Source organism: Fusarium sambucinum, chromosome III (genome assembly GCF_050947815.1).
Source record: "Fusarium sambucinum isolate potato_lamoka chromosome III, whole genome shotgun sequence".
NCBI classification, from domain to species: domain Eukaryota; kingdom Fungi; phylum Ascomycota; class Sordariomycetes; order Hypocreales; family Nectriaceae; genus Fusarium; species Fusarium sambucinum.
The window spans coordinates 1,981,413-2,008,888 of record NC_139292.1 but is presented as its reverse complement, the minus strand read 5'-3'; the positions used below and the strand labels follow the sequence as shown (position 1 = coordinate 2,008,888).

At 48.8% G+C, this 27,476-nt stretch overlaps 13 protein-coding genes across 13 annotated transcripts; 6 read left to right on the top strand and 7 right to left on the bottom strand.

Annotated features, from left to right (window-relative positions):
* Nucleotides 1-82: 82 nt before the first annotated feature.
* On the bottom strand, nucleotides 83-1,322 carry FSST1_010860 (uncharacterized protein; the record flags this gene model as incomplete). The annotated part of the gene is made up of 2 exons (XM_083233934.1): nucleotides 83-1,161; nucleotides 1,229-1,322. The coding sequence occupies 2 exons, from the start codon at nucleotides 1,320-1,322 to the stop codon at nucleotides 83-85; spliced, it is 1,173 nt and encodes a 390-aa protein (XP_083080556.1).
* Nucleotides 1,323-2,638: 1,316 nt separating this feature from the next.
* FSST1_010859 (uncharacterized protein) lies at nucleotides 2,639-5,363 on the bottom strand (the record flags this gene model as incomplete). The annotated part of the gene is made up of 2 exons (XM_083233933.1): nucleotides 2,639-4,966; nucleotides 5,019-5,363. The coding sequence occupies 2 exons, from the start codon at nucleotides 5,361-5,363 to the stop codon at nucleotides 2,639-2,641; spliced, it is 2,673 nt and encodes an 890-aa protein (XP_083080555.1).
* A 459-nt stretch (nucleotides 5,364-5,822) lies between these two features.
* Nucleotides 5,823-6,460, top strand: FSST1_010858 (nuclear cap-binding subunit 2 family protein; the record flags this gene model as incomplete). Its single annotated transcript, XM_083233932.1, has 3 exons — nucleotides 5,823-5,888; nucleotides 5,940-6,037; nucleotides 6,103-6,460. 3 exons carry the CDS (start codon nucleotides 5,823-5,825, stop codon nucleotides 6,458-6,460), a joined length of 522 nt encoding a protein of 173 aa, XP_083080554.1.
* A 382-nt stretch (nucleotides 6,461-6,842) lies between these two features.
* Nucleotides 6,843-7,234, bottom strand: FSST1_010857 (mitochondrial 54S ribosomal protein mL60; the record flags this gene model as incomplete). The annotated part of the gene is made up of 2 exons (XM_083233931.1): nucleotides 6,843-6,895; nucleotides 6,955-7,234. 2 exons carry the CDS (start codon nucleotides 7,232-7,234, stop codon nucleotides 6,843-6,845), a joined length of 333 nt encoding a protein of 110 aa, XP_083080553.1.
* Nucleotides 7,235-7,620: 386 nt separating this feature from the next.
* FSST1_010856 (TRAPP subunit TRS20) lies at nucleotides 7,621-8,232 on the top strand (the record flags this gene model as incomplete). Its single annotated transcript, XM_083233930.1, has 2 exons — nucleotides 7,621-7,805; nucleotides 7,929-8,232. 2 exons carry the CDS (start codon nucleotides 7,621-7,623, stop codon nucleotides 8,230-8,232), a joined length of 489 nt encoding a protein of 162 aa, XP_083080552.1.
* Nucleotides 8,233-8,590: 358 nt separating this feature from the next.
* FSST1_010855 (histone H4) lies at nucleotides 8,591-9,082 on the bottom strand (the record flags this gene model as incomplete). The annotated part of the gene is made up of 3 exons (XM_083233929.1): nucleotides 8,591-8,754; nucleotides 8,813-8,950; nucleotides 9,073-9,082. The coding sequence occupies 3 exons, from the start codon at nucleotides 9,080-9,082 to the stop codon at nucleotides 8,591-8,593; spliced, it is 312 nt and encodes a 103-aa protein (XP_083080551.1).
* Nucleotides 9,083-10,223: 1,141 nt separating this feature from the next.
* On the bottom strand, nucleotides 10,224-12,860 carry FSST1_010854 (anaphase promoting complex subunit CDC27; the record flags this gene model as incomplete). The annotated part of the gene is made up of 3 exons (XM_083233928.1): nucleotides 10,224-10,304; nucleotides 10,361-10,405; nucleotides 10,461-12,860. The coding sequence occupies 3 exons, from the start codon at nucleotides 12,858-12,860 to the stop codon at nucleotides 10,224-10,226; spliced, it is 2,526 nt and encodes an 841-aa protein (XP_083080550.1).
* Nucleotides 12,861-14,233: 1,373 nt separating this feature from the next.
* Nucleotides 14,234-14,713, bottom strand: FSST1_010853 (40S ribosomal protein uS10; the record flags this gene model as incomplete). The annotated part of the gene is made up of 3 exons (XM_083233927.1): nucleotides 14,234-14,274; nucleotides 14,328-14,595; nucleotides 14,672-14,713. 3 exons carry the CDS (start codon nucleotides 14,711-14,713, stop codon nucleotides 14,234-14,236), a joined length of 351 nt encoding a protein of 116 aa, XP_083080549.1.
* A 594-nt stretch (nucleotides 14,714-15,307) lies between these two features.
* Nucleotides 15,308-15,799, top strand: FSST1_010852 (SND2/TMEM208 family protein; the record flags this gene model as incomplete). Its single annotated transcript, XM_083233926.1, has 1 exon — nucleotides 15,308-15,799. The coding sequence occupies one exon, from the start codon at nucleotides 15,308-15,310 to the stop codon at nucleotides 15,797-15,799; it is 492 nt and encodes a 163-aa protein (XP_083080548.1).
* A 60-nt stretch (nucleotides 15,800-15,859) lies between these two features.
* On the bottom strand, nucleotides 15,860-16,561 carry FSST1_010851 (GIG1 family protein; the record flags this gene model as incomplete). Its single annotated transcript, XM_083233924.1, has 2 exons — nucleotides 15,860-16,368; nucleotides 16,441-16,561. The coding sequence occupies 2 exons, from the start codon at nucleotides 16,559-16,561 to the stop codon at nucleotides 15,860-15,862; spliced, it is 630 nt and encodes a 209-aa protein (XP_083080547.1).
* Nucleotides 16,562-17,206: 645 nt separating this feature from the next.
* Nucleotides 17,207-18,632, top strand: FSST1_010850 (Alpha/Beta hydrolase protein; the record flags this gene model as incomplete). Its single annotated transcript, XM_083233923.1, has 4 exons — nucleotides 17,207-17,333; nucleotides 17,393-17,649; nucleotides 17,698-17,776; nucleotides 17,830-18,632. The coding sequence occupies 4 exons, from the start codon at nucleotides 17,207-17,209 to the stop codon at nucleotides 18,630-18,632; spliced, it is 1,266 nt and encodes a 421-aa protein (XP_083080546.1).
* A 2,500-nt stretch (nucleotides 18,633-21,132) lies between these two features.
* On the top strand, nucleotides 21,133-22,122 carry FSST1_010849 (uncharacterized protein; the record flags this gene model as incomplete). The annotated part of the gene is made up of 1 exon (XM_083233922.1): nucleotides 21,133-22,122. One exon carries the CDS (start codon nucleotides 21,133-21,135, stop codon nucleotides 22,120-22,122), a length of 990 nt encoding a protein of 329 aa, XP_083080545.1.
* Nucleotides 22,123-23,440: 1,318 nt separating this feature from the next.
* FSST1_010848 (1-phosphatidylinositol 4-kinase) lies at nucleotides 23,441-26,715 on the top strand (the record flags this gene model as incomplete). Its single annotated transcript, XM_083233921.1, has 5 exons — nucleotides 23,441-23,520; nucleotides 23,650-23,836; nucleotides 23,936-26,369; nucleotides 26,423-26,624; nucleotides 26,676-26,715. The coding sequence occupies 5 exons, from the start codon at nucleotides 23,441-23,443 to the stop codon at nucleotides 26,713-26,715; spliced, it is 2,943 nt and encodes a 980-aa protein (XP_083080544.1).
* Between the last annotated feature and the right edge of the window lie 761 nt (nucleotides 26,716-27,476).

The following is a 27,476-nucleotide window of genomic DNA, read 5'->3' as shown; positions in this document are numbered from 1 at the left end:
TATGCTATTGATGCAACCAAATATGAAAAGACTGTGGGGCACATAATCTTGGTGCCTATTGACGAAGAAATAGCATCCCGTCTTAGTCCGCAATGCTGCTGCGTGAAGAAGCAGCCGACGCAGGGCGTGGAGGAGGCATCTGTGGGAAAGTTGAGACGACGTTTGCTGTGATAAGTTCAATCTCAAACTTGGGGATGTTCGAAGTGCTGCGGAACAAGGCCGTCAGGTCGTTCCCAAAAGCCGTCATCTCGTACGTGTCGTCTTCTCCCAATGTAACACGGCGGATTGTGGCTCTGACTGGAGGAACACTGTTGTTGCCACGGCCGATGGAGAAAGGATGACATGGTGGCGTAGAGGAATTCAGAGGGCGCATCACCACCTCATTTACCGCAACTTGTTGCAGGCACTGGACCGTTGGTGAGACATTCGCAAGGATATTTCGCTTGCCATTACCAGGCCAGTTGATGTTGAGACGTGCAGCATACATCTTACCAGCCGCTAGATGAGGAGGGATAGGGATGGTTCTGCCCGGGGGCGGGGGAACCATCCCCGGAACTGGTCGACCGCTTGGGATGGAAGAAGGCATTGGTGCTGGACCCAGTGACATCGGATGACCCCATGCCAGAGGGTGATTCTGTGTGTGAATAGCTGGCCGTTGGGTAACGTTCATTCCCCACGGAGGAGTACGGCGATGGGTTGCCTCGTCGCTGTCACTGGCTGATTGTGCTTCCGTTCGATCAATGCGTGTGTTGGTCGCTTCGCCTACGCCTCGACCACTGCGATGCCCACGACGGTGAGACCGACGAGGAGGAAGTACAGAATCGTCAGAGTCAGACGCAAATGCCTCGCTGTCAGAAGAACCGCATGCAATGACATCTGGTTTCACCAGACCGCCACCACGTATACCAGTTACGGTCTTGGAACTGGTACTGGGAGGGAGATCATAGCCATGACAGGTTACATATTGATCAACCATACGGGCCGAAGCCTCGTGAAGCAATTCGATGGCTCTCTCGGGTCTTGATGCCTTGTTCTCCAAGATCTTGGTGCGCTTTCCACCTTCTGTCTTTAGAACGAAGGCATACCACTGTTCACTTGGGTCGATCCGGGTTAGAACATCGAACTCAGCATCTGAGCTCCCGACGAAGGCACGGCAATTCTCTATTGAACATCAGCTCAGTCAACTGGGAAACCACAACGATAATTCAAAGGGACAAATTGAACATACGTAAGATGAGACTCTCCAGATCTAGGTGATGGGGTGCCATGTCTGACTGTGTAGGAGGTGCTGGATTCTGACAAGCCGAACGAAGTAGGGTCATTGATGAAGAAAGACGTTAAGAAAATGCCGTTCAAAATGTTGAACTAGGCTGACGATTTGGTAAATATCGACCTTGTTGCAAATGAGGAAGTGCAACACCTTTATGTAGATACAGCAAGAGGCGAAGGTAGGGTGTGTCCCCAAGATTCCCGGATCATCCACACCATAGATAGTGAGTGATTGCACATCCCGGAGCGCAAATAGCGAGGCGGGCATATGTACATGTCTCTACCCAGCGTAGGAGGCATGCCTAACCGAGATATAGACTTGGCATACTGTGTTTTGCAAGAGTTGCGCAAACCCACGATGTCCTAGTGCCATTTGCCGTACCCAGCCTGTTGTGTAAGTTGGGCATGGTTTGGCAACAGACAATTCGTAATCGTGCACCCAAAACATGTTGTTAGAACCTCAAAGGGAAGACACGTCGTCAAAGAAAGGACACACGGGAAGCAGATGAGCAAAAGGGCTATGCTATCCCCCTAGGGGCCAATGGTCAGATTCAGGTACGGATACTATGTGCTTGCATTCCCGTTAGGTCAGCCACTTGATGTAATGAAACATAGACTACCCAGCCTGCAGCTGCATTAAAGCAACATTTCAGCCAGTGGATTAACCAAGGATCTTCCTTTCTGTCGTATTGTAAGCATCCATCCGTACCCTGAGGTCGCTGCCTTGTTTGCCTCCAAGTTGTTTTGTGAAAACACACGGAGACAAATCGGTATTTTCTATTGGGAGTTTATTTTCATTCGGCATTTGTAGAGTATAAAAGGTAGAACAAAGCATTAGCAAGCATACCTGCCATAAAGCAAGTATCTTGCAGCCACAATAGAAAGTGGTCAATTAACTAGGTGTTGTTTTTACACTTCGCCTTGCTTTTGGAATGATTGGGCCACAAGAATCACACACTCTTGTAGACCACAACTCAACAAAGCAATATCATGCTGATACGACCGGGGGCTTGTCGGCCTAGTGAGGTCGACAGGGAAGCTGAGGTAAGGTGATTGACTGGTTCATTTTTAACTGAACATATTTAGCTTCATCGTCATCCGACACTGAAGATCTGAGAGGCGTGGATGTTGCTGCGACGATCTTTACCCCAGTTGCCCCTCTACTGTTGCTTCACTCAAAGTTAGTAATACCTGTAGTAGTATGATTGGTTTTGATGTCACTTGTCTTAGAGAAACCAAAGAAGAAGAAAAAAAGAAAAAGAAAAAGAAAAATACTGGCGAGGGATTGAGAGAAGGAACCGTACAATCAAACGAGGACAAGTCTTATTATACTCCACAGAGTCGTAGGCATCATACATATATATCAGCTTTAGAAGCCGGATTGGAGTCGTTCCAGTCGCGCAGTGACGGCTTCCACCAAGGCTGTCTCTCTGGACAGCAATCCTTGGACTTGCTGCATCTTTGCCCTGCGAACCTCGTGTGGGATGCGTAACTCCGCCGATGGTGTAGCGGGCCCATCCGTATCCCCTGTTCCCTTGCTCATTGCCTCCACCTCAGCTGCAAGATCCGCCTGCAAGTGTTTGATGTCTTCCAGACGTTTCCACAGTTGCTTCGCCTGTGCAGGTGACGGCGCCGCCTTGCCTGCAGCCAACTCCGCGTAATCGGGGGCTGCGATGCTTGCTTCCATCGACTTAACTTCCTCCACAAAAGCACGTTCCTTGGCACTCAAGTCGCGTGTTGTTGATTTGCCCACGATCTTTCGCAGATTCTCCAAGCGTTCCGCGAGCTGGCCCTGACGATCTTTCGCTGTTGCAATGCGCCTAACATACATAGCGTCGTCCGCCTCATCATCGCGGTGCAGTCCATGAATGGTGTCGATCCTTCCCTTTACTTCATTGGCTTTCATAACTTGTTGTTTGAGTTCACTCTGAAGCAGTTCACATTTGCGGAAAACTTCTGCTGCAGCCACGCCAAGGCGATACGTCTCGTCTGCCAAGACCTTGTGCGCATCGGTAAAGATTTGCAATGTAAGCGGGCTGAGTCTCACTTCCTGGTTCACAATCGTCTTGTGCCGAGATGTGCGGAGCCTCTCCAGCAAAGTAGGCAAGGCAGAACCCTCGTCAAATGCGTGCGAAGGGTTAAACACAGGGCGAGGCTCGTAAAACTCCAATGGCGCCATGCTAGCTTCTCGTTCATAGGTAGGGCTTTCCTGGCGAATTGGCGCAAGATCAGTTTCAGGCATATCGAAGGTCAGAGCAATGGGCTCGTAGGGGGTTGCCGAGAGGAGGAAATAGCCGACATCAGGGTCTCGCAAAACATTGCACGCAGCCAAGGGCACGGCGATGTCGGCGGTAGGCTGCGAGTATATACGGTCCCTTATCGATTGGGAGTTGACAAGTAGACCAATTCTGAAATCAGCCCCTGCTTCAGAGTCGGAATTCAGCTCACTCTCAAGTCGGAAGATCCAAGAGGTGAGTGATACATATGTGATAGCAGCATGATGGGTGACAAAAAAGCTATATCGAGATGTGACGTCGAAGCTGAAAACTGGCCAGCTATCCTCGTTGACTTCTACGGGGCTCATTGTATCAATGGCCTGGAAGGACAGGAGAGAAGGGGGATCGGCCTCAGCAAGGAGGCGGCCAAGCTTGTTTTTGTTCTTCGGGGGCAGCCACTGAGCCTGAATGCCTTCGAGATCAAGGTATACACGAACCTGACCACTCGTTGACAGCAAACAGACAACAGCGAGAGACAGACCCTCTTGGTCTCCGTCGTCTATATCCAAATCCTCTTCCTCGCCCATCATGAGATCTTCAGTCTCGGTCTTTTTTCCAATCACGAGCATATCAGTGACCGAAGTGTCCAGCTCATCACCAGTATCAGGGTCTGATTGAAGCTCGAACGGGCCCTGCAGGCGAGGGATAGCACCAGGACGGCTCGGTCGTGTGTAAACTTCTGTGATTGGGTCTCCAATAGGTCCGTCCACGATTGCTGGCTCTTGAGCGTCCAGTTCGCCCATCCATTCCAATTGTTGCTGAGCGAGCAGCTTGTCCTGCTCGCTAACCTCGGGGTCGTCTTCAATACTGGCAACTGTAGTGACGATTGATACTGAAAGGGAGGGGATTAGTGTTGGGGGAGGTGCCCACTTCTGGGGAAGCAGAGGGCATAAGGCGTATACATCTCCCTCTCTCATTGCGATCCACAGAGTCATTGAGTTCCAGCCACCCGCTCCTTTAGTAGAGAAGCTTGCAGCAGCCACCTCCATGTCGAACGAATCGGGCGAAAAGGCCTTGTTGGTATTTGTTGTCGAGGCAGAGAAATCCTGGTCCAGGCTCGTGGCATCCACCAGTTTCTTCAGGTCGACAGACGTACTAGGTGTGTCAAATGACCATCGATCGGTAGTTGATAATTCCCAGACACGAACAATAGCATCCGCGGTAGTCGTGACAATGCATGAACCATTGACTCCCAATGGATGCCATAGGGCTGAGGCGATGGGTGATCGGGACGTAACATGAGTGGTAGGTCCAAGGGTGAAGATCTTGGGCTTCAGAGGGCTAGTATCACCGCTGGTGAGGTGTGAAGGATCTGGTAGAACGCAGATGTGGATGGTGTGTGTAGTGAGAATGGCCAAAAAGCCCGAGTTCGGGGAAATGATAAGTTGTCGAATGTCATCTGCGACAGGCGTTTTGATCGTCTTGCAACACCAAGTTAGTAATACGTTTGCAAGGCATGATATCCAAACATACCCTCAACCCAGCAGTATTTTCTAGATTATCATCGTCAAACGACTCTGTAGAGTCTTCGCGCTTGATGCGGACGCCTTGCGACGACCTGCTCTTTGAACGACGGTTCGCCCATTCATCCTTCAAGTACGCAAGATCTCCCCAACGAATTTCACGACCAACAGCGACAAATACCTCAGTGCCTCGACGAGCAATTGTTCTGCGCGGGCCAGGAATAGTCTTCTTCTTGGAGGAGTAGTTCGACTCCAGCCCACGAGACTTGGTAGCTTCAGAAGATTGCTCAAAGAGACGGTGGCCGGGAGCGTTGCCTGACAGCCAAGCTGCCGAATAGCTCTTGACCTTGGGCATGGTAAGTAACCAAAGCCAAAATTCGTTGGCTACTGTTTGATTCCAATTTGAAAAGCTTGTAGTATGAGTTCTGAAGGTTTACGGGTTTAAAGAATATGTGTGTATGCAAATGAAATGTAAGTCGCGATATGAAATGGCAAAGAAAATAAACGAGGCTGAAGGCCTGGGCCTGGCGCAAAATACGTCGCTGAAGGTCAACTATAGGTGCTAAGTTTAGGTGGGCAGGTACGCGCTTGTCACCACGGCAGCACAGTACCAAAGACGAAGCCACTAGCACCGCCACATTTGTAGGCCCACTCTCTCGTCGCAAGGCTGCTTGAGCTACACCAACATCTATCATCACGATCATTCAACACTTCAGGATTTATATGCAGACTTGTCACATGAACAATTTTTCGACAAAAGACCTTTGAGATTCATAAAAATCAAACATCGATCGCCCCATCAATACAAGGCACAATGCGACCTGGCGTTAGAAGCACAGTAGAGCGCCTTGATAGGCCCAGCGCCTACTATCAGAACCGCGTACGATCTCCCCTACGCGCTCTTCAACACCATCTACTAACACAATGTTAGAACAAGCGAAGACGCGATCGCGATGACGATAATAACCAACCACAAGAGCCCCAGGTCGATCCTTTGGCCAATGCCACAACTCTCTATGTTGGCAACCTGTTTGTCTCCCCAAGTTTAGGTTCAGAAACGATGGTCAAAATCTAACTTTTTGTGTCGCCAAAAGGTCTTTCTACACAACCGAAGAACAAGTTTACGAGCTTTTCGCAAAGTGTGGCGAAATCAAGCGCCTCGTCATGGGCCTCGATCGTTTCAACAAAACACCTTGCGGTTTCTGCTTCGTCGAGTATTTCACACACGAGGATGCTCTTGATTGTTTGAAGTACATCGGTGGCACAAAACTCGACGAACGCATCATTCGTACCGATCTGGACCCTGGTTTTGAGGAAGGCCGCCAGTACGGTCGTGGCAAATCTGGCGGTCAAGTACGTGACGAGTACCGCGAGGACTTTGACGAGGGCAGAGGAGGAATTGGTAGGGCGATACAGGCCGAGGAACGAGACGAGTATGCTGAGGGAAAGTAGTTGGGTGCATTAGAGCAGAGGCTGTCCCTGGAGCGAGATTTGGGACTCGATACCCTTAATTTAAAACAGAAAGACTTCATCAATTGAGAAGACCTGCAATTCCTACTTCCTATGTGCCTTTGTGGCATGTTTTCCTTTGTCTCCCGTTCCAATGCGCATCCTTTATCTATCCTTCACTTTCATATAAGACCGCCGCCAAAGCTTTTGTGTTGTATTTTGGCAAATATTGTCATTATCTCGCAATTCGTAATTGAAACAAAGGTGTTGTACATGTACCCCAACATGGATCTGCTTGTAATTCCCATTATGGGATGAATACGCCGTTCTCCATATGATCTTCGACCCGGTAGTCCTGCTTCTTCGACCTCGTGAAATCGATTCTCTAGTAACCAGGGGGGTTGACTCGCTGTGATACTCTTGTCCACTTGGGTAGCTCTATTGGAACATCAGTATGGGTCTGAAAACAATAAGTTGATCTGAACGGAGGAACATACTGTGAATACCCTTGCGGTAACGCTTAGCCTTGCGGTCAAACATGGTGTATTTATCCTTTGGCAACATTTCAGCTTCAGTAGGCATCTCAGCCTTCCATCTGTCGAGGGCCTCGAGAGTCTGTCCCTTCTTGGCGAGAGCAGCGTCAACGGTTGCTACAACATCGTCGACGGCTCGGAGACGAAGTCGGTGGCGGCGCTTCTGGAACTTGGACAGCCTCCATGGGACCTTCCAGAGAAGGCCACCAGATAGAGGGTTCGTGATGCGAAATGCGCCGAACATCGTGGAGGATTGTTGCGGAATTGGAGGCACAGTCGGAAGAGGGTTTAGGTGATTGTCGAATGAACGTCAACTTTTTTCGGCAGACGGCGGCTGTTACAGCCGCGCGGGGAGACTAAGCGCAGAGCCAATGGTTGGCTACATTAAGCGAAACATAACGAGACAGCTAAACAAATGTCGTTCAGTGGGGGATGTACCTATACTGGAGTGGGGGGTTAGCTAGCCTGAGTTACAGCAGCGCTGGATACCTTACATTCCATTCAACACTCAACACATCGGCGCAAAAGACAACCATAATCCAAAACGAATCTATCGGGCTCCCAAATTTACATCATACTCCAGGACCATCGAACAAATATCCCACCACAAGTTGATCACTACGCGGCATCATGAGTTATTACTTTGCCATCGTTGGCACTCAGGACAACCCGCTATTTGAACATGAGTTCGGCACCTCGAAACAGGGCGGCGATGGCCAGTCGCGCTTCAGTGATCAAGTCCGTCATTTGAACCAATTTATCCTACATTCAAGTCTTGATATCGCAGAGGAAGTGCAGTGGTCGCATGGACAAATGTAAGTGGTCACAACGCACCCGAGGGGTGTGCTTGAGAGTAGGGGAAGGGGCTTTGCTGCATCGCGAATCGAAGTCGACATTGCTTCACAGAGAGCTGACTTTCTGGCCTTGACATTATCTAGGTACCTAAAGTGTATCGACAAATTCTTCAACAATTATATCTCATGCTTCGTCACTGCCGGCAACGTCAAATTCCTTCTCCTTCATCAACCCATCGTCCCGACTGGCACATCATCGCGATCATCAACCGCTATCGGCGCCAACCCTACCAGCCAGGCCACAGAAGAGGCTATCAAGTTGTTCTTTACAGAGGTGTATGAGAATTGGGTCAAGGCGATTATGAGTCCTTTCTACCGTGCCAACATGGAGGTACGCAGTCCTATCTTCAGGACGCGGGTAGCAGCAGCAGGGAGAAAATATCTTTGAGTTTAGACTGAGTTACGTGTTGTTATGATACCATATGTTTGCATTTTGAAGAATAGACAGTATACTGAATGTTTTCTTTATCGAAATGCGTCTTGATACGAATGCTGCTACTAGCGGTCAGAGGGATGGCAAGCGATCACGAATAAGCATACAATAGAGGCCAAGGGAGCCGAGTTAAATGTTCAATGTTCAATGTGGTATTCATTTCGCAAGGTCGTCTTCCATGACGCCTAATGGTAATATCATATCCGTGTTTCCCCAACGCCGTAGTCAAATACATCCATCCCAGTATCTGCAAATGTGCGACTGTGCAATCCCTCTCAGAGCCAAACGAGCCACCCGGTGTACAAGTAAATGCTTAACCACCGAAACCGTAGAGGGTACGGCCCTGTCGCTTCAGGGCGTAGACGACGTCGAGAGAAGTGACGGTCTTGCGCTTGGCATGCTCAGTGTAGGTGACAGCATCACGGATGACACCCTCGAGGAAGGTCTTGAGAACACCGCGGGTCTCCTCGTAGATCACTGAAAGAACTTGTTAGCGTCTTGCTTATAGTTAAGCAGAGCATTATTGGTAACTTACTGGCAGAGATACGCTTGACACCACCACGACGAGCGAGACGTCGGATAGCGGGCTTTGTGATACCCTGAATGTTGTCTCGCAAAATCTTTCGGTGACGCTTGGCACCACCCTTGCCGAGACCCTTGCCGCCCTTGCCGCCTGGGAAATGGTTAGTGACTGTTGTGAAGCTGATGATGAATGCGATACATCGGCATGTTGGGCATGTCTGTGGAAGACCTCCCATCGCAGACGATGATGCATCAAATCGATAAAGTACTTACGTCCAGTCATGTTGATAGATGAGATAAGTGTTTGATGAAAATAGATGAATGTGGCGCGGTATCGCGATGTTTAAATGCTGTTTGGTTGGAAGACGCGTTTGAGATGCGGAGTGAGAAGAGTGGAAGGGGAAAAGAAGGCTGTGGGGGGGCGAGCAGAAGAGAAATAAATACGTGCAGGCAATCAGTAAAAAACAACGCTTGCAGGCACCGAAAATCATTGGTAAAATGCGGGCATAATCACTGAAAAATGGGCACCTAAAATCGTGTCATTCAAACGCTATACTACTTGTAGAAGCGCGCATGAGTGGCTCCGATGTCCAATTTTTTGATTGGTCAGATGCTTAGATCACTCCCGCCCCAAGCTGCAGAAATGGAACGGTAGGAACTGAAATGACAAAGGCGGGGAGTGGTAGAGTGGATCCAGCTACCAAACGCGCAAAGTCGCGTACAACTAATTACTACCTTAGCTTTATGTTAAACAAAGGACCAGAACCTAATGGACCAGATCTTTGACATGAGTAGGTATCCTTATTGAATGATCCAGCTCATGTACGTGTCCACAATCCAGGCTGGCTTTATCGTTTAGTCATGGTGGTACGTTTCACAGTGTTTCCTATAGGCATGATTGACGTGGAATAGTACATCGACATCTAAGTCTACGTATTGCAGTCATGCCAACATCTTGCATTGTTATTATGAACCAAAGTATATCCAGTGTTATCGAGTGCATGTTCTATCGTTTAATATCTTCATAATAGGACCATCAAGTTAAAGTCCATTGACTCACTGGCAAACGCGGTAGGAACTCATTATTCGTAGGCATTCATGGGCTCGGTCTTGCTACTCTGACTATCTATCTTCAGGGTATCATCCGCCAGCTCGTCGATTATCTAACTCTCATCCTCAAGCCTTCATAATGTACAAGTACTACAGCCCGTACCCATGTACGGGTTGCACATACACAGAGTGAAGCCACTACCCCATTTGCGTACGTGAATACAGGCCACTTAAGGGACCTGCTGATACCAGAAAACGCCATTGCCATGCCCAATGCTCTCGTACCAAAGTGAACAGTAGCGTCAGCCACAAACCCCTATTCCATATATGCCACCGCCAAACCGAGTTTGATCTCACAGCTCAACTCACGCCTTTCAATCGCTGGAACCAGGTTCCATATACTTCATTACGCTCATCATCTCGAAACCAAAGGTTGCCAAACGCAAGTGCAGACTCTTTAAAATCGCAATGTTCATTACAATCATCACATCATTGAGTCGTCCATCTCCACGTCGTCCTCGAAACTCTCGATGGCTTCTTTGATCTGCTGGCTTGCCTGTGAAGAATTAACGTCAGTGATTATCTACATGCGAAACATTTACCTGGCTTACCTTGGGATCCAGGGCAAGAGCAATAGTAAAGTGCCGCACTGAGAGCTGCTTCTCGCCCATGCTTCTATACAGTTTGCCGAGAAGAAAGTGGACCGTTGCTTCATCTGGTGCCAAGTCCTTCAATATCATCAACTCCTTCTGTGCCTGTTCAAGCTGGCCAACAGCAAGTAGCGCTCTGGCCTTCTTGTACCGGGTTTGGGCGGCGCGAGGAGCAAGCTCTACTGCTTTACTGTATGCTTGAAGAGCGGGCATTATCTGTTTCTGCTTCTCCAACACTGTTCCAATGCAAGTGATCAGGACTGCATTGTTAGGATTGATGCTTTGAGCGGCATGGAAGTGCGTATACGCTTTTTCGTATGCGCCGAGGCGTTCCTGAACCCTTCCGATACCATAATAGGCATTGTAGTGGCGTTTGTCGGCAGATATCGCTTGTCGATATGCCGTCTGCGCCTTGTCATATTCTTCATTTGTAACATACTCATGTCCCTGCAAGGTAAATGCGTATGCAAACTTGGGGTCTAGTTGGGTTGCTCTCTTAAAACATTTAAGAGCTTGCTCGTGATCGCGTGCTAATGACCAAGCATTGCCAAGTGCGCACCAAGCCTGAGGGGAGAGCCAGGCTGAGTCCACCAGTTCATGCGCTAAAAAGGAGAGATCCGTCTCACGTCTCAAGTGCCACAAGATCGTCGAATATACCTCCATATCCTCGAGGCGCGAAGGCGCTTGCACTCGCATTCTCCGGAAGAACTTTTCGGCCTCGGCGTATGAGGCCTGCTCATAATGAGCCCGTCCCATCTGAGCGAGCACCCAGGGGGTGTTCTGGTGAGACACAGGAAGGGATTGGAAATGTTGAAGGCTCTCGGTGCATTGGAATTGAGACAGGGAATAATATCCATTCGCGAGCTTCTTTGTAAGATCAAGTATCCATTTGAGCCCTTCTTCGAGCCTTGAGGCATCCAACTCCAATGTCTTGTGGACAGGTGGAGGTGGAGGCACGTCTTTGGGTTTTTGCACCTCGCCGTGATCAATCTCTACGTGAGCATCTTCAAGAGGCTTTCGATTGCCACTGACCACACGTCCAACATTGTTGCCGCTAGAACCAGGTCGAACGATTCGAGAGATGGGGGGTCTCGCCTTTTTCAGTTCCCTGGGAGCCGACGCTCCTATTGTGGTCGCACTCGAGTTTGCTTTGGATGATGGTCGGAACATATTAAGCCTTGCACTACGCCTCGTTGTCGTCGGCTCGTCTGAATTTGCCGCTCGCTGTGCGGGATGTCCTGATACAGTCCGTTTCCTTTCCGCTGCTGTTATAGACGGTCGCAATGATGCTGAAGGTGCGGCGTTGGATGCATCAGTTATTATGTTTTCTGTTGACTGTTCTTGTTGTCCCTTCTCTTGCGCTCTTGTGCGCCGGGAACCTATACGATAGTTCATTCGTGGAGGAGCCTCATGTCCTTGGTCAACAGCCTGTGCTTGCCGTGTCCGGCGAGGTGGTGCTTGCGGAGGCTCGTGAGATTGACCGAGGCGGGATGACGTCGTAAATGATGACAATGGGCCTGGAGGCGTCTCCATACCATCGAAGCCAGAGCTACTATTAGTTGATGTTGTACTGCGCATACGTCCTTCCTGTATCTTTTGCATGAAGTCGCTTTTATGGATGTCTTGACTAGAATCACCATTTGCCAGCTCGATGCTATCATTGTTATGACTTGAGCTAAACGGATCGTTTCCAACATCCACCACAGCATTTCTTTGCGACTTCTTTGTTGGCAGGTCGGAAGGGATTGGAACGGATCCTTCCCTTGTTATCAATGGATTCGTTTCCACATCAAAACTATGGACGAGCGGGTCGTTGGCTTTGAATATAGTTGGTACGCGAACCGTAACGCCGAGGTCACATAGAGCTGAGAAAGCATCCCACATGAAAGGGTTGAGCTGGAGAGCCTCCTCGTAGCAGCTAACGGCCTTCTTCTTGTCATCGTAGCCTCGATGCAATCTTCCTAGAAGGCACAGTACTGCAGGCGCATCAGGAAGAGCCGTCCGGGCTGTCGCGCTGTGTTTTCCCAAGCTGCATTTTGAGGCCCAGAGGCTCCGAGCCTTCTCCAAAGCCGAGAGACCGTCCTTGTATCGTTCGAGTGCCAAACAAGCTTGAGCGAATACCCAGGCACAGCCCAAATGAGCGCCTCGATACCCTATGGACTTGCTCACGTCGTAAGCAGAGCGATAGTCGCCAAGACGCAAATGGCATAGCGCATAGAGGTATGTAGATTCGCTGGACCTTGGGTCTTGTGCTGTCAAGCGTTCGGAGAAGAAAAGGGCGTTGTCGTACGAGGCATTGTCAAGATGGTAATGTATGACTTGTCTTAGGAGGCCATTAACGGCCGTCGGGGTAGGAGCCATGCTGGATGTTGCTGTCCAGCGACAAGACGTGTAGTAGGAGTTTGGGGGTTCGGGAGGTGAAGGCGCTGACGATGCTCCTTAACGAGGTATGCTGGCCATGAGACGTCGATGAATAAAAAACAAGATATGGGCTTCAGCGGGGAGTGACCGAACAACTCGCGACCGAATGAATGGTCTTTCTGCTTGACCAAACAACTATTTGTTGTCTGTATGGGCCGTTCGCGTGGGTAGCGGGGACAGTCGAGTCGAAAGAAAACAAAGCAGCCGTGGGTCGGTCACTAGCTGGTCGCAGTCGCTTTCGACTTCGACAAAGGAATTAATAATTAATGCAACAAAAAAAAAGATGGCGTACGCGAGGAAAGTCTTCGATTTGAGGCGATATTTTGATGTTGCAACCTAGGGGGCGTGCAAGAGGTCGTCAAAAAGAATCGTCAAAGTCAATCGATGGCTGGCAACGTTTCGTGAACGGACGGGAACGGTGGGTCCAGAGCGAGCGAGGATGTTGATGAAGATGAGACTAAGGGGGAAGCTCAAAAGTATAGAAAGGATGAAGATGAAAGACAAATTTCCCTGCTACCAGCTAATACGGCTTCGATATGAGTTGCACATGGTATGAATTGCCAACTCGGTCTGAGCTTCAAAGAGGATGCGGTAAGAGAAGATGGAAGGTCCAAATCTGAACGTTAAACAGGCTTCAATGTTTGGTAGTGACGGGTTTCATGGCAAGCGCGCGGTACCTGCCTAGAATCGTGGATGTACTGTGCTGTGATTGGTTCAGGGTTGCGCCTAGCAACCATCCTTTAAGTATATGTACTTACAAAGACTGCTGACCTTAACCAAAGCATAAGTACCTGTAATCACAAGTCTCAAATATCTCAGCCACAGGTTTCGTAGTGCTAACAGAGACATAGGTGCAAATAAGGTATTTTATGGAATCCAGATATATTGTATCTGATATGAACCCAGAGAGCCTGCTCAGGCATAGGTAAGAGCCCCCTTTTCGATTGGTACGACAGTGTCCAGGGTTTCCTCCTTCCTGATAAAAGAATGATCGCTGATACTATGAATGCTAAACAATTAGGGGTCGTCCAATAGCTACATCTACCCTTGAATAAGTCTTGTCTAGGTAGTTCAAAGTTGCGAATCAATACGGTCCGTTCAAGTCAGTATACAATGTCAACACAATGGCAACGTCAGATGGTAGTTTTGAATGGTAGAACACGCGGTTCTCAGATATTCATTAATCATGACTGAGTATCCTATATCCACCACTCTTGTTGCGGGCAAGATCCTGATGTTCCCATCATTCCCTTCCCTCACAATGCCAGGACACCACCAGGCTGTTTTACCACTGATTAGGACCGTGACCACATTTAAGCAGCGATGGTAACCTCAACCTCGACACCGGCCTCGACTGTAAGCTTGTTAGATTTTCTGCAACTACCCTGACGAAACGGTATCCCTTACTGTTGACGATGACGGACTTGACAACCTCGGTGGGGGCGTGGAGGTCGATGAGGCGCTTGTGGACGCGGAGCTCGTAAGAGTCCCAAGTCTTAGAACCTTCACCACAAGGGGTCTTTCGGGTGGTGATCTTGAGGTTCTTGGTGGGGAGACGCACGGGGCCCTTAATGGTGAGGCCCTTGCTGCGAGCTCGCTCAATAAGCTCAGCGCTGACCTTCTCAAGAGACTGGACCTTTCGGCTGGTCAGGGTAATTCGGATGCGGTGGCTCTTCTAATGTAGGTGTTAGCATCGTCGCCATAGTCGCAATCGCAATCGCGGTCGTAGGCGGGGGATTGTATCAACGTACGGGAGCATCACCGACTTCCTTCTCGTTCTTCTGGTGAGACATTGTGAATAGGCTGTCAAGACTCGGCAAAGGCGACTGCAACGGTAACGTGATGACGGCCTGGGAGGGATGAGGGATTGATTCCTTTTGTTAGTAGGTAGAAGAGTTGTTCACGATTTAGCCCCAATTCAAAAAGTTGTGCGCTTATCGCTTATCGTACTATGACCCCACCTATACGCACGTGATTGTAAAGGTATCCAGTTTCTTGGATCTTGAACTTGATATGCATGAAATAGCAAGAATCGTTTTACTCAAAACTGAATGTCTGAGTGATAAAAGTTGGAGATATATAGCTGTAAACATACTTAAGTAGGTATAGATACATGCTGCTATTCGATATGAAGTCTCATCTCGTTACTTAGGTAGTGCTCTTGGACGAGCTTTACACCAGGATAAGGCCAACCCGAAGTCGGAAAGTGGAGGTCCTATCAGATCACTGCAATTGAAGGCGATCCCTTGTCATCAACGTCCAGTTTCGTCATTCCACTCACTCATCAACTTAATACTCGAGCTTCATTTTAAACCACTTTTCATTCTCTTGTCCACCGCATAGCAAGGCTCCCATCGTCTTTATACGTGTAGCATACAACAGTCACAATGGCCCAGAAAGCGAAGAAGGATCGCGCCAAATCTAACGCCGCGGCGCTGAACAACCTCCACGTCGGCTCTCTTGTCGTCAATGCCCTCTTTCTTCTCGCTCACTTTCTATTCCGCTCTCGATCTCTCTGGCTATACGGTCTCTTTTCTGTTCCGGCCCTCATCTGCGAGTATGTTCTCGAGTTTTCCGGCCGACCAAAGTACGACCCGACGACCAAGGCACTTCGCACCGCTGGTGAAGATCTGTCCTCTCCCGGTTTGACTGAGTATATGTTTGACGTTATCTGGGTTACCTGGGCCTCAGTTATTTCCGTCATTTTTTTCGGAAACAAAGCTTGGTTCCTATGGCTTGTTCTCCCTGCTTACGGCCTGTACCTCGGAAGTGGACTGCTCGGTATGGGAAAGCAGAAGATGGCTGAATTTCAAGGAGCCGGCGATGCTGGCGCAGGTGCAGCTCCCCCAGGCAATCGAAGGGCGCGCCGTGCTGCTTAATTAGGTCAATTGTTTCTATTTTATCTACTCGGGCATCGACCGGTCTGGCTGTCTGTCTGTCTAAGTGCTTTGCTTCGAACGCTCTCCTGTCCATCGCTCCAGGGTATCGACGTCGGCATTACGGACCAAAACATGAATGTGCTCCAGAGCGCGCACGCTTTGAAGGGCTACCCAATTTTTGAACCACAACACACGATCCTCTCCGTCTGGGCCAAGAGCATCAATGAAAGTCTTTTTTACAAAAGACTGAACCAGTGCTCTGCTCTCAGGCGTCATATCGCCAGTCTCGAGATCTGTTGGAATAGTTGTGCGCAACCATACGACAATATGCCGAATCTCGGGATCCAAGCCATAGGGCCAGTCATTAATCAGGACACGGTAGTCTGAAGGGTCTTCAAATGGAACAGAAGACGCGGGGGTGAAAGGCGGGTTGCCCCATTCCCTGGGTAGGCGGTTGACGAGCAAGTAGTTTGTCATGGAGCCATACTCTGCTTTTGTTTCGGCAGTCCAAGCCATGTATCGACGAAGGTCAGAAGGTTTGCGCTTCAAGACAGATAAATTGTTCGCCTCTGACTTGTATCAATGGCTGGTCTCACGGCAGAAAGTAGTCGTCGAGTAGATGATCAACTAGAGTCACTTACCAATAATTCCCTTCAGCTCCTGCCAGTCATGTTTGTGAAACTCTTCGTCCGTTTGTGAAAGAACCCATTTATCAACATCAGTCAGCGGGAAAGGCGCTTCTTCTGGAAGGGATTCGCCCATTTTGGATGAGGGAATTGTCGATATGAACGAGCTTGGAGGATTTCTCTTTCGAATATGCCAAGCAGTTGGTATCGACAGCTCGTTTTGTAGCTGCGACGTAGATCCTGAGATGTTAAGCTCCGTTTATTGAGAAGATGTTTAAAACCCACTCGATGTCATTGCCAGAATCTGAATGCGGTGAGAAATTGGCCCCAACCAGATTATGTCAGCTGTTGCAAGACGACGAAATATCATTATCGTTCGCTCGCATTAATCAACTGATGGGTGTTCCTTTAGGGTAAGGAGAGGAAATATGGATATTGAAGTTTAATAATCGAAGTCATCGCATCACATGTAAGGAGGGTTGTTGTTTTCAACTATCTGTCAGGCTAGGCGGGTTTCCAAATCCCAGCACTTAAACCAAGCGACACCAGCCCCTCCATCATCGATCTGATACCCGTCTCTCTCAACGCGTCAGGGATAGATCTTGAGATCTCTGCAATCTGTAGCGATTTGGTTACGGATACTCATTTTCTTACTCTTATTCTTTTATTTTACCCCGGTCGATTTTTAAACGCTTCTGTTATCAAAACACTCACTTATGTGTTGAACATTGTCAGCCATTCTCTCTCGGACTTCCATGACCCAGGCAAAGGCTCCCTCACCATGATCCTCGGCCCTATAACCCTCGTTGACTGCGGAGTTTTTCTCATATTTCTCGCGCCTCAGCTCATATGGAACGCTGGGTTCTTTCTTACTCTGTTCACGGGCCTCAAGGCTTTGCCATTTCTATGTGGGTAAAGATGAGCTCACTGAATATCTGCCACAAGTTAACTCACATGACAAACATAGTAATACAACTACCCTATGAATTTGTCACCGATCGTTACTTGACTCACCCGAGTCGACAAATCGCATTTACACAGACGGCCACAGTGTTCGAGGATTTCGTGATACGCTGCGTACGATATGCGTTTGCTCACATGCCCCCCAAAGTTGGGAGGGTCTTCTTTGGCAAATACGTTGCACTGCCATTCACTCGATGGCGGATGCTTCGACATGGCTATGTCAGATCTCCAGTACACTATCGAGAGTATAATATAGGACAAGTATGCCTTTTGTTTCTAGTTGCCGGTTGTTTAACTAATAGATAACAGGGAGCTATTCAAACCAAAGGTACCTGGATTATGCACCGACCAGAGCATCCTCCGGATTTTGTCCTCTATTATCTCCATGGTAGGACGCGGAACTCGTACAATTCTTCTCTACGTAATACTAATTGTCACAAGGCGGTGGTTTCCTGATGGGTTCAACTTACTTTTATCTCGAGTTCCTTATGACCTGGCATCACCTCCTGGTCGAAGCTGGATTCAAAAACCCGGCCATATTTGCGCTTGAATACACTTTGGTACCCGATCGAGTCTACCCAACGCAGGTTCTGGAAGCACTGGAAGGTTACAAGCATGTCCTCGAAGTTGTCAAGGACGCCTCCAAGGTCTGCGTCTCAGGCGACTCAGCTGGTGGCTCATTGATCCTCAGCATGCTGCTCGAATTGGGTGCTCAAGCAGGCAGCCAGAACAAAGGCGTCAATTTCGGTATCCGAGGTGACCTTACTGATCTTGATCCACCACATCTACCCTTGCCCCGAATAGCAACACTTATCTCGCCATGGATAACCCTCATGTCGAAGTTGCACTACAATTCCAAAAGTGACTTCTTGGACAAGCGTACTCTGTGGAAGTATGCACAAGAATACGCGGGTGAAAACATGATCCAACAGCAGCCAGCCTCCCCTGGAAATTGCATCGACGACAATCTCTGGAGAGCAGCCAGTCCTGAACGAGGATATTTTATCATCTTTGGGGAAGAAGAGGTCTTTGCCCCAGATGTTGAAGACTTTCTCAAGAGACAGGCCAAAATTGGTGTTCAGGCTGAAGGACAGAAATTTGATGGCGGCATCCACGCATGGCCAATAGCCTCGCTGTTCCTTTCGAGCACAGAGGAGAGGCGACTACAAGGGCTTCGAACTGCTGTCAAGGAGATTAGAAGACGAATGTTTGAGTGGGGTACATTGAACGGTGATAAAGTGTAGTAGTCAGATTAGATCAAGTAAAAATTCACAGACAAGGCCTGTAGTTGGTGAATCAGGAACCATAGTGTAAAACTCGGCTTCGTCCTCACCAGGCCTGCTCAGAGATTAAAGCTCAACTTGTATCATCATAAACACGTGTAGAAACAGAGTAGAAATATTGATAAAAGAAGAAGAAAAACATTTAAACTTACTTGGCATAGAACGGAATGCGTGCCTGCAGGATGGATCGCTAGGTGGCGTATTGTGTTAATAATACGGTAGATAGTTTAGTCGATACTGCGCGAGCTATGGACGGAAGGTTGAAGCGTGTAGGATTGCAAAGGCATCCAGGCCATGCCAGTTACTTCAGTGTCTGAATCAGCGCTAGGTTTCCGCGCATGTTTTGGAGGAGTATGGATGGAATGGACTCCACCAGCGCGCAGGCGCATTGTGCGGCTGATGTGAGGCATAGATAGCTCAAGCCATGTTATGTCTGAGGTTGACGATGCATCTGCAGAAACAAGAAACTTTCCTCCAAGAAAGATAGCACCGCACCATAGTTTTGAAGGGTGGGTGCCCGAGGTAGGAAACTTAAGTTCAAGTAGACGCAGTGTTGTAAGAATGAAATTATCGTTGATGAAGAACTAAAGTTCATACCCATACATGCGAAGGTTGGTAAAATGATGCTCATCTATGGTGTGGGGCACACGTGGTAGTCTAAACATTTGGATTCCAGCCTCTCCACAAGGCAACAGGGCAGGTACCCAGCTGAGTAGGTTGCATAAATACTACCATGGCGTACTGTAGCGCAGTGTGGGAGCCTGTACTAGATCCCGTCTATGGGCGGTTCCTTACAGAACCTGCCCGGACAGTTACCTATTGTATGTGCATGCCCGAGGATCAGCTTGAGACGATGCCGTCTCTGATTTGGTGTTTGGCGTCAAGTCACAAGCCTGTATCCATCTCGTATATACAGGAGACATCCCTCCGCTATCCATGTGCACATATAAACGGCCGGCATTCCCTCGTTTCCCCCGCCATCTGCCGCCGCGTTGTCGAATACCATTGCCGATTACTGACGCCTCTTACCTCCGTGATAGCGACGCATGACCACAGCCATCGCCTTCAGTTATTACCGGAACTGGGTAACATACAGCCAGACTGGTTATATGATACACTGCTCCGCCCCAAGGTTCAGGTCCAACATTACTGTATCATTACATTATTCCTTGCACTCACTTACACGGCCATATTTTATACAGATCAGTCCCATCAAAGCAAATATTCACGTCTATTAAACGCCCTCGAGTTATCGGCTGCCATACTGTACACATCCATCATGTCACATTAGACCTCTTTATTATCACCATCGTTGTCGTCATCATCATTAGCAACCAGCTTTAAGCATCCACACCACCAGTTCGATTGAGGCTCAAAATATTCTTCTTGATCACCCGGCTTACACGCGCATTGTTGCCTTCCGACCCTTGTTTCAACCCGCTTACTACTGCCTCCACCAAGAGTGTTGACAGAGCAGATCATTGCTGTCATCTTGGTTGCAAGGGGTTGTCTTACATAGACTAGTAACCCGTCCCCTCCTACTGCGCTGCAACCAACCGCTTTGCGATAGTTGAAAAGGCAGCAATTTGTCGTTTCTTCCCCGTCTGCGTCTTCAAGTCTTACCTTACCCTCTGCCCCGTATGCGGTCCCGTCAGGACGGCCACACTACATTGTCGACAATCACGTCAAATTAGAGCACATCGTCATTCCCAAACCCTGTCAAAGGACGGGAACCCAAGCTTGCTGATTCGTGAACCAAACTCCTTATTTCCCCTGTCCATTACGCACGGCTCTTATCGGCACCCGTTCAGCTGCAGCATCTTGCCTTCCTGGCAAACTAGTCAGTGTTTGGAATTGTTGTTCGTATGATATATTAGCCCAGAGAGATCCCTTTCAGCTATCGCTTTGTCTCTTGACTCCTTGTCACAGGCTCTAGGCTCCCATCACATATATCTCAGTACTATACTCGGATGGTCGCGCTTTTGTCTGAATAACCAAACAGAGCACAACAGCCAATACAAAGATTCAGCTCGACCCATCGAACAAGCAAGCCATTGACTGTTAGTGATCTAGCTTTCGACTACCTACTATTTTGTTGGTCTTTCTTTTGATCACAAAAGGAAATTCCAAAAACACAAGTCCAACGGTGAAAAGCAAATCACATACAGTTTTGTGCTTACAGCTAGCTAGCTACCTTGTTCTGTGACGCAGGCTCGCATCACCCCGCTGTTCTTTTGTCTGTGCCGCCAGGCACCTTGTCATCCGCAGTATACAGCGCTGCTCTTTATTATCGAAGTTGATCGGCTCGCGTACAATAGCCGTATATCCACAAAGAGGATTTCATTCATTAACTGGCTTCCTGCTGGACTTTAATACTTTTAGCCCGGCCGCTTCGGCGTGTAAAGCCCCACCATAAACCCAATAGCTCCGCAGGAGAAAGACCCAGACAAAAAAAATTATTATGTCTGCCGACGACAGTTATGCCCCCAAGTCTCCGGACCTCTCCTCTTTTTACTCAAACGGTCCCACTCAGGAAGAAGTACATCATCCACAAACCGACAGTCACTTTAGGCCGGGATACGAATATAAAGCAGAGTCCCCAACCTACAACAGATCTGCTTCTTTTTCTTCCTACGTTCCCCCTTCTCCTCACTTCAACAACACCAGTCGTATCTCAGCCGATTCCACGTACCATCATTTAGAGTTAGACTACCAAGAAAGTTCTGCGCAACCAAGAACTCCAAGGCCGGAATATCAGCCCTACCCATCGCGACATTCTTCTATTCCAGAGCACTACATCTACTCTACACCGGACCAAAGAAGGCTTTCCGGCTACGGCTACGAGTGTGATCCTGCCTATTCGCATTCACACCTACAACAGCCTCAAGCGCGACACGTCTCGCTCGGCCAAGCATACCTAGAGCAAACTTCCAACCACAACGCGACCACATACGACACGCCCTTCCCACCGCTGACCGCAGCTGGTGATCTGGAACGAACTTCTACGTTTGGCGCTTCACCGTTCGATAACAACATGCCTCCGCGCAAAGCCGCGCCCCCTGCGGCGCCTGCAATCGACCCATCTCCCGTCCGAACCAAATTCCCCACAGCCAGGATCAAGCGAATTATGCAGGCTGACGAGGAAGTTGGCAAAGTTGCGCAGCAAACCCCGATTGCCGTGGGCAAAGCTCTCGAGCTTTTCATGATTCAACTCGTGACGAAGAGCGCCGATGTAGCAAAGGATAAGGGCTCGAAGAGAGTTACTGCATCAATGCTCAAGCAAGTTGTTGAGACAGATGAACAATGGGATTTCTTACGTGAAATTGTTAGTCGCGTTGAGAACGAGAAGGAGGGCAGCAGGTCCAAAGCTAAGCAAGAGAGCTCAAGCGATGAGGAAATCGAGGAACCCAAAAAGAGAACGCGCGGTGGTCGAAAGAAGAAAGCGACATAGAGCTTTGTGCTTTGGCCCTATATGAAGGATTGTTGTGCAAGCATTTTGTTGTTGTTGTTCTTGTTTTTTGGGACGTGTCATGAGAAATAATGATCAAGTGGTTGGCGTTCGGGAGGACTCGCATCGAGCCGGTGTTTGGCGCTACGGAAGACAGTTCGTCCCATAGCTTTTGTCATGTTATTTGAAGCTTGCGTATCATTATACGTTTATGGGATGGATACGATTGTTACTGGTGTTTTGCGGGATCATCTCCAGTTCAAGCAGCCATATAGAATTTCTCGGAATATCATTATACTCCCTTGTCCATTAATCCCTTGTACTTGATGAAATGGTGGTTTATGAATGGTCATATGTAGCAAAATTTGGAGGGTTGTCAAGTAAGTCGATGTGATTTCAAGGCTAATGTGGCTTCGTCCCTCACTTTGTGGTTAAAAGTCATTATGCGATAAAACCGAACCTTACTCTCGTTCTACTCTCTCTGTGATCGGTCCTCTTCAATTCCGTCATTTTTTTTGTCTTGGTTTGATTTTATCTGCTGTTGCTACCCTGGAGTAACACAAACCACTGACGTAGGGTAACTGACGTCAGCAACGAACCTCTAATTGAGCAGCAAACTATAACAAGGAAATTAATTACCTATGTAATAGACTTGTAGATTGAGGGCATGTAAGAATTGATATAATTATATGTACAGGACATGCTATCTTTATACTTAAAAATCTGGTTAATGAGACAATCTCTATGAAGAAAATATGGAGAAGGATAGATATGGCCCTCCGAATCGCCAAAAGGGTCCATGCATAATATACCCATGCGGTCTCAAGTACAATTCCAGGACAGTATTTCAGTCTAGTGCCCCAGGCTTGGCTCGGCCTCAGGGGTGCAGCAAGCTGTCTCATTGGACTACCAGGAGGTTTTCCTTTATTTCTCAGAGGTGAACTCTTAGCTTGAATCACCTAAAGCCAAGTGGCCAGCTAGATAGTATTATTCCCACCCTTGGTCCTCAGCGATACCGCCGTCCTTTTGAAATTATCCACTATTATTCTAAGACGGATGGACGCCTTTAGTCTACCTTACCCGCTGCGACTCCTGTAAATCCTCCCACTAAAGAAGGCGGGCTGGGACGGTTTCGTCAACATCAACCAACTCTGTCACATGAATGGCCTCTTGATTTCGTCCTCTCGCTGCAGCGCCAACCTCTAGCTCTCCTAATCACATATCATAGGAGCATTCTTCCGTTCTTTTCAATTCCTGTACAAACCCTAGATGACGAACCGCCAGCTGTCCATTACAGGCGCTTGCTCCCCCGCGTAAACCAATGTCGTGGGACCTGCTTCAGAGGTTCCTTGAGTCCGACGTCTTCAACTCCAACCCCTTTCTCCCCGTCTCCTACCTCTCGTGAGTTTCTTACAACCCCCCTGCACGCCCTCTACCGAGTGTTGATACTGGCCACATCCCCTACTTGACCATCTCGCTTCATCCGCCGTCTCCGACTTCGCCAATCGCTAATGCCACCTGTCGCAACAGCCGCTACGCCGACCACGTGGGGATTCACTATGTTCTCTGCCAGAAGCTGCGCCAGTTTCCCTACGAGGACATCGAGTTCTTCTTACCACAGCTATGCCACCTTATAATCAGCGTGCACAATGAGTCAATGGCATTGGAGGAGTTTTTGATGGACTTGTGCGAGGAATCCGTCACAGCTGCGCTGCTGGTACGTGTAACCATGCTCAACTTAGCCTTTGACATGGAATGCGAGAACCACCACGTCATGAACTGTATGGTGGCAGAATACTGACAATTGTATGCGCAGACTTTCTGGTTGTTACAGACATATCTTCACGATTTATCGTCCAATCCGTCATCTGACTCGTTTCAAACATGTCGCCGTGTATATAACAAGGTCCAGCATATCGTCTTTGGGCTGGCGGATACCGCTCGACACGAGAAGATAACCGAGAATGTTCTGCCCGTTACAGTCCTCTCTAGCTTCGTGCTTGCTAGTGTTGCGCTGCCGATGTTTCCGCAGTGGGCTGGTCCTCTCGCAGTTGCTCAGGCCCGCAAGCCACAGCCTGTCACTAATGACACGCAGGAACCCAAGGAGAACACCAAGCCCTCTAGGGCACGTACGGTTACAGCAGGGAATTCACGCTCAAGACGCGCTCGAGAGAGTACCCGTACCTTCAGTGCGCCGGACCCCAAAGGATCCAGGGACTCTTCTCCCAAGCCTGCCCGTAGTCCCCAACCGTCGCCAGTGATCATCCCACCTCAAAGATCAAGGACGCCGGCTAACACGACTCGACCGTCTGCTCTTGAGCTGAGATCGTTGGAAGGAGCCAAGCTTAGCACATCTTCTCTCCCACTTCCGTCTGCCCGGCCCCCGACGAGACCGACGACGCCAGTTTCAGCAGGCCCTACGCAACGTCCAATCGACAACCCCAACCGGAGGCACTCGCATCATGCCAAGGCGATTCTTGCTGTAAATGACCTGTCTCCCGTACAAAAGACGAGGCTTCTGAGGCAGCATTATTTCAGGTCGCAAACACAATTCTTGACAGCCTTGGAGGGTATCTCAAATCGATTAGTGCTGGTTCCTAAGCCTGCTCGAATGAGCGCCCTTCGCGCGGAGCTGGCTTTGATATCACAGGATTTGCCAGCCGAGGTTGATATTCCAGTTATTTGCCCTCCAACGCTGGTTAATGGATCACCTGGAAAGAGCCGTCACCATCGAATCGTACGCGTGAACCCCGCAGAGGCGACAGTACTTAACAGTGCGGAAAAGGTCCCCTATCTGATCATGGTGGAAGTTTTGAGGGACGATTTCTCCTTTGACCCCGATACGCCCGAGAACCACCGGCTTCTGAACACTCTTCTTGGAGGCACATCTCGAGCGAAGCGAATATTCGATCTCTCTGACTCGCCTCGCCTCTCGCCTACAGTCAAAGCTCCAGAACCCGCACTAGATAGTGTTTTTGAGCCTGCTTCCGGCGACTTGGGAAGCTCACCATTGCTCAAAGGTATCGACGAGTCGCCAGTCAGGGCTTCTACACAGCCTGCACAAAGTCAGAATGCTCAGCGTCTCCCCATCGGGATTACACCATCCACTTCGACATTGGACTTGACGACGCCACGATCATCCGGTACAGGGACATCCCGATCCAACAGCCCGGGACCCATTTCGCGAAGGATGACTCTGCCAATACAGCGAAGCACGCCAGCCGATCAGCCTGATTTCTCTGCTCTAGCTACACACATGCGAACGGCTTCTCAAATGCTTGCACAACTCGAGGCTACTAGCGGGAAGCGCCCTAAACAGGAGGTGGCTGCTATCAGAGCTAAGATCATCGCTAGTATGCAGAGTCTTGAGGAAAAGAGCTTCGACGTCGATGAACAGGGTCCAACCTTCGACACTATCATCGCCAAAACCAGCACAACTCCGGTCCCCGTAAACAATCCTGATTTGGAGGAAGATGCTCAAATCGACCCCAACCTCAATGCAAGTGCGGGCCGCGAACGAATGGAAAACGATATCAAGACTGGTGGCGTGCAACGTCGTGGTGATCGCGACGACCCTAGTGCGGCCGTCTTTGGTGAGGCTTGGGAGGCCAAGAAGGAACGAATCCGCAAATCCTCACCTTATGGTTGGATGAAAAACTGGGATTTAGTGAGTGTCATTGTCAAGACAGGAGCGGATCTTCGACAAGAAGCGTTCGCTTGCCAGCTTATCGACGTATGTCATAAGATTTGGGTTGATGCTGGCACCGATGTCTGGGTGAAGCGCATGCGAATACTGGTTACAGGCGAGTCATCAGGTCTCATTGAAACCATTACGAGCGGCGTGTCTCTCCACTCCCTAAAGCGAAGTCTTACTCTCGCTTCTGTCGAGTCTGGCCAGAATCCTCGCAATCGTATCGCGACCTTGAGAGATCACTTCCTGAAAGCTTTTGGCAAACCAGACAGCAAAGATTTCCGTGCCGGAGTTGACGCATTCAAGAAGTCTTTGGCGGCATACAGCATCATCTCCTACGTGTTGCAGCTCAAGGATCGGCACAACGGTAATGTCTTGGTAGACAGCGAGGGACACATCATTCATATTGACTTTGGCTTTATGCTTTCCAACTCGCCTGGCTCTGTTGGCTTTGAAGCTGCTCCTTTCAAACTCACGCATGAATATGTCGATGTTTTGGGTGGACCCATGTCTTCCGATTTTGAAGATTACAAGAGACTCTGCAAGCAAGCTTTCCAAGGTTAGTCCTCTCAATGGTTTTTCGCAGGGAAAGATGATTAACATTAATTGTAGCTTTACGTCGCTCGGCAGATAACATCATTGACCTGGTAACAATGATGGGACATGACTCTAGCATGCCTTGTTTCGCGGTTGGTATTGCTCAAGTTACAAGCACTCTCCGACAGAGGTTCCAACTTCATCTGAGCGCGGAGGAAGCAGAACATTTTGTGGATGATCTCGTCGCGAAGTCGTTCGGTAGCTACTACACTCGACTGTAAGTAACCGCACATTTACATTCATTTACGCCTGACTGACATTCTTGTAGTTATGACACTTTCCAATATCGCACTCAAGGTATATACTAGACAAACTCGGCACGATCAAGACTCGACAGGCAGGCATCGACAGGTTTCAACACATAATGAAAACATCAACAAAGAACTAGGTGTTGCATTGGGATAATTCGGGAGCATATGAGATGGCGTTGCGGACGATAGAAATGGCTGAAACGCCGACATACTTCGATGCGAGTTTTTGTATGACAACTGATGAATCACAAACTAAAAGGAAAATAACAGACGAAGGAGTTTTTTGCCCATCAAGGGTTAGAAGGATTGCAGAGCAGGAAGAGAAGGAAATGGATATAGCAATTGAAAGCTGCTTGCAACGGCTAGAAATATAAACATTTTTTACCATCACGTTCCCTCGTATATTTTTACATGATATCTCAACGATCGAGTCACAGCAAAGAAAGAGTCATTGAAATGCCTGGTGTTCTTTTTTTTTTCGTTTTTCTCATTAAAGACTTAATTAAAGACATTGCACATAATGCCTACAGAAAAGTAAAAGCCAGCCTGCGTGTTATCTGAAATGCATGTTTTTTCTGCCTCGTTCCATGTTGTCGCTTCCGTCAACCAGCAACACCCCAATGAATAATTTTATATGTATACCCAGCATTTTGAATGCAGCCGCCTTTTCCCTTGGTTTTTTTGTTACTCGTACATGGTACCATATGGTATGCATCAACCGCCAACACCTGATAGTGATAAAAAAGAAAACTTACGCCCATCTCGTAAAGTGACGAAATCAGCGGTAAAGTATAAGGGGAGGTGTGGAAACAGGGAGG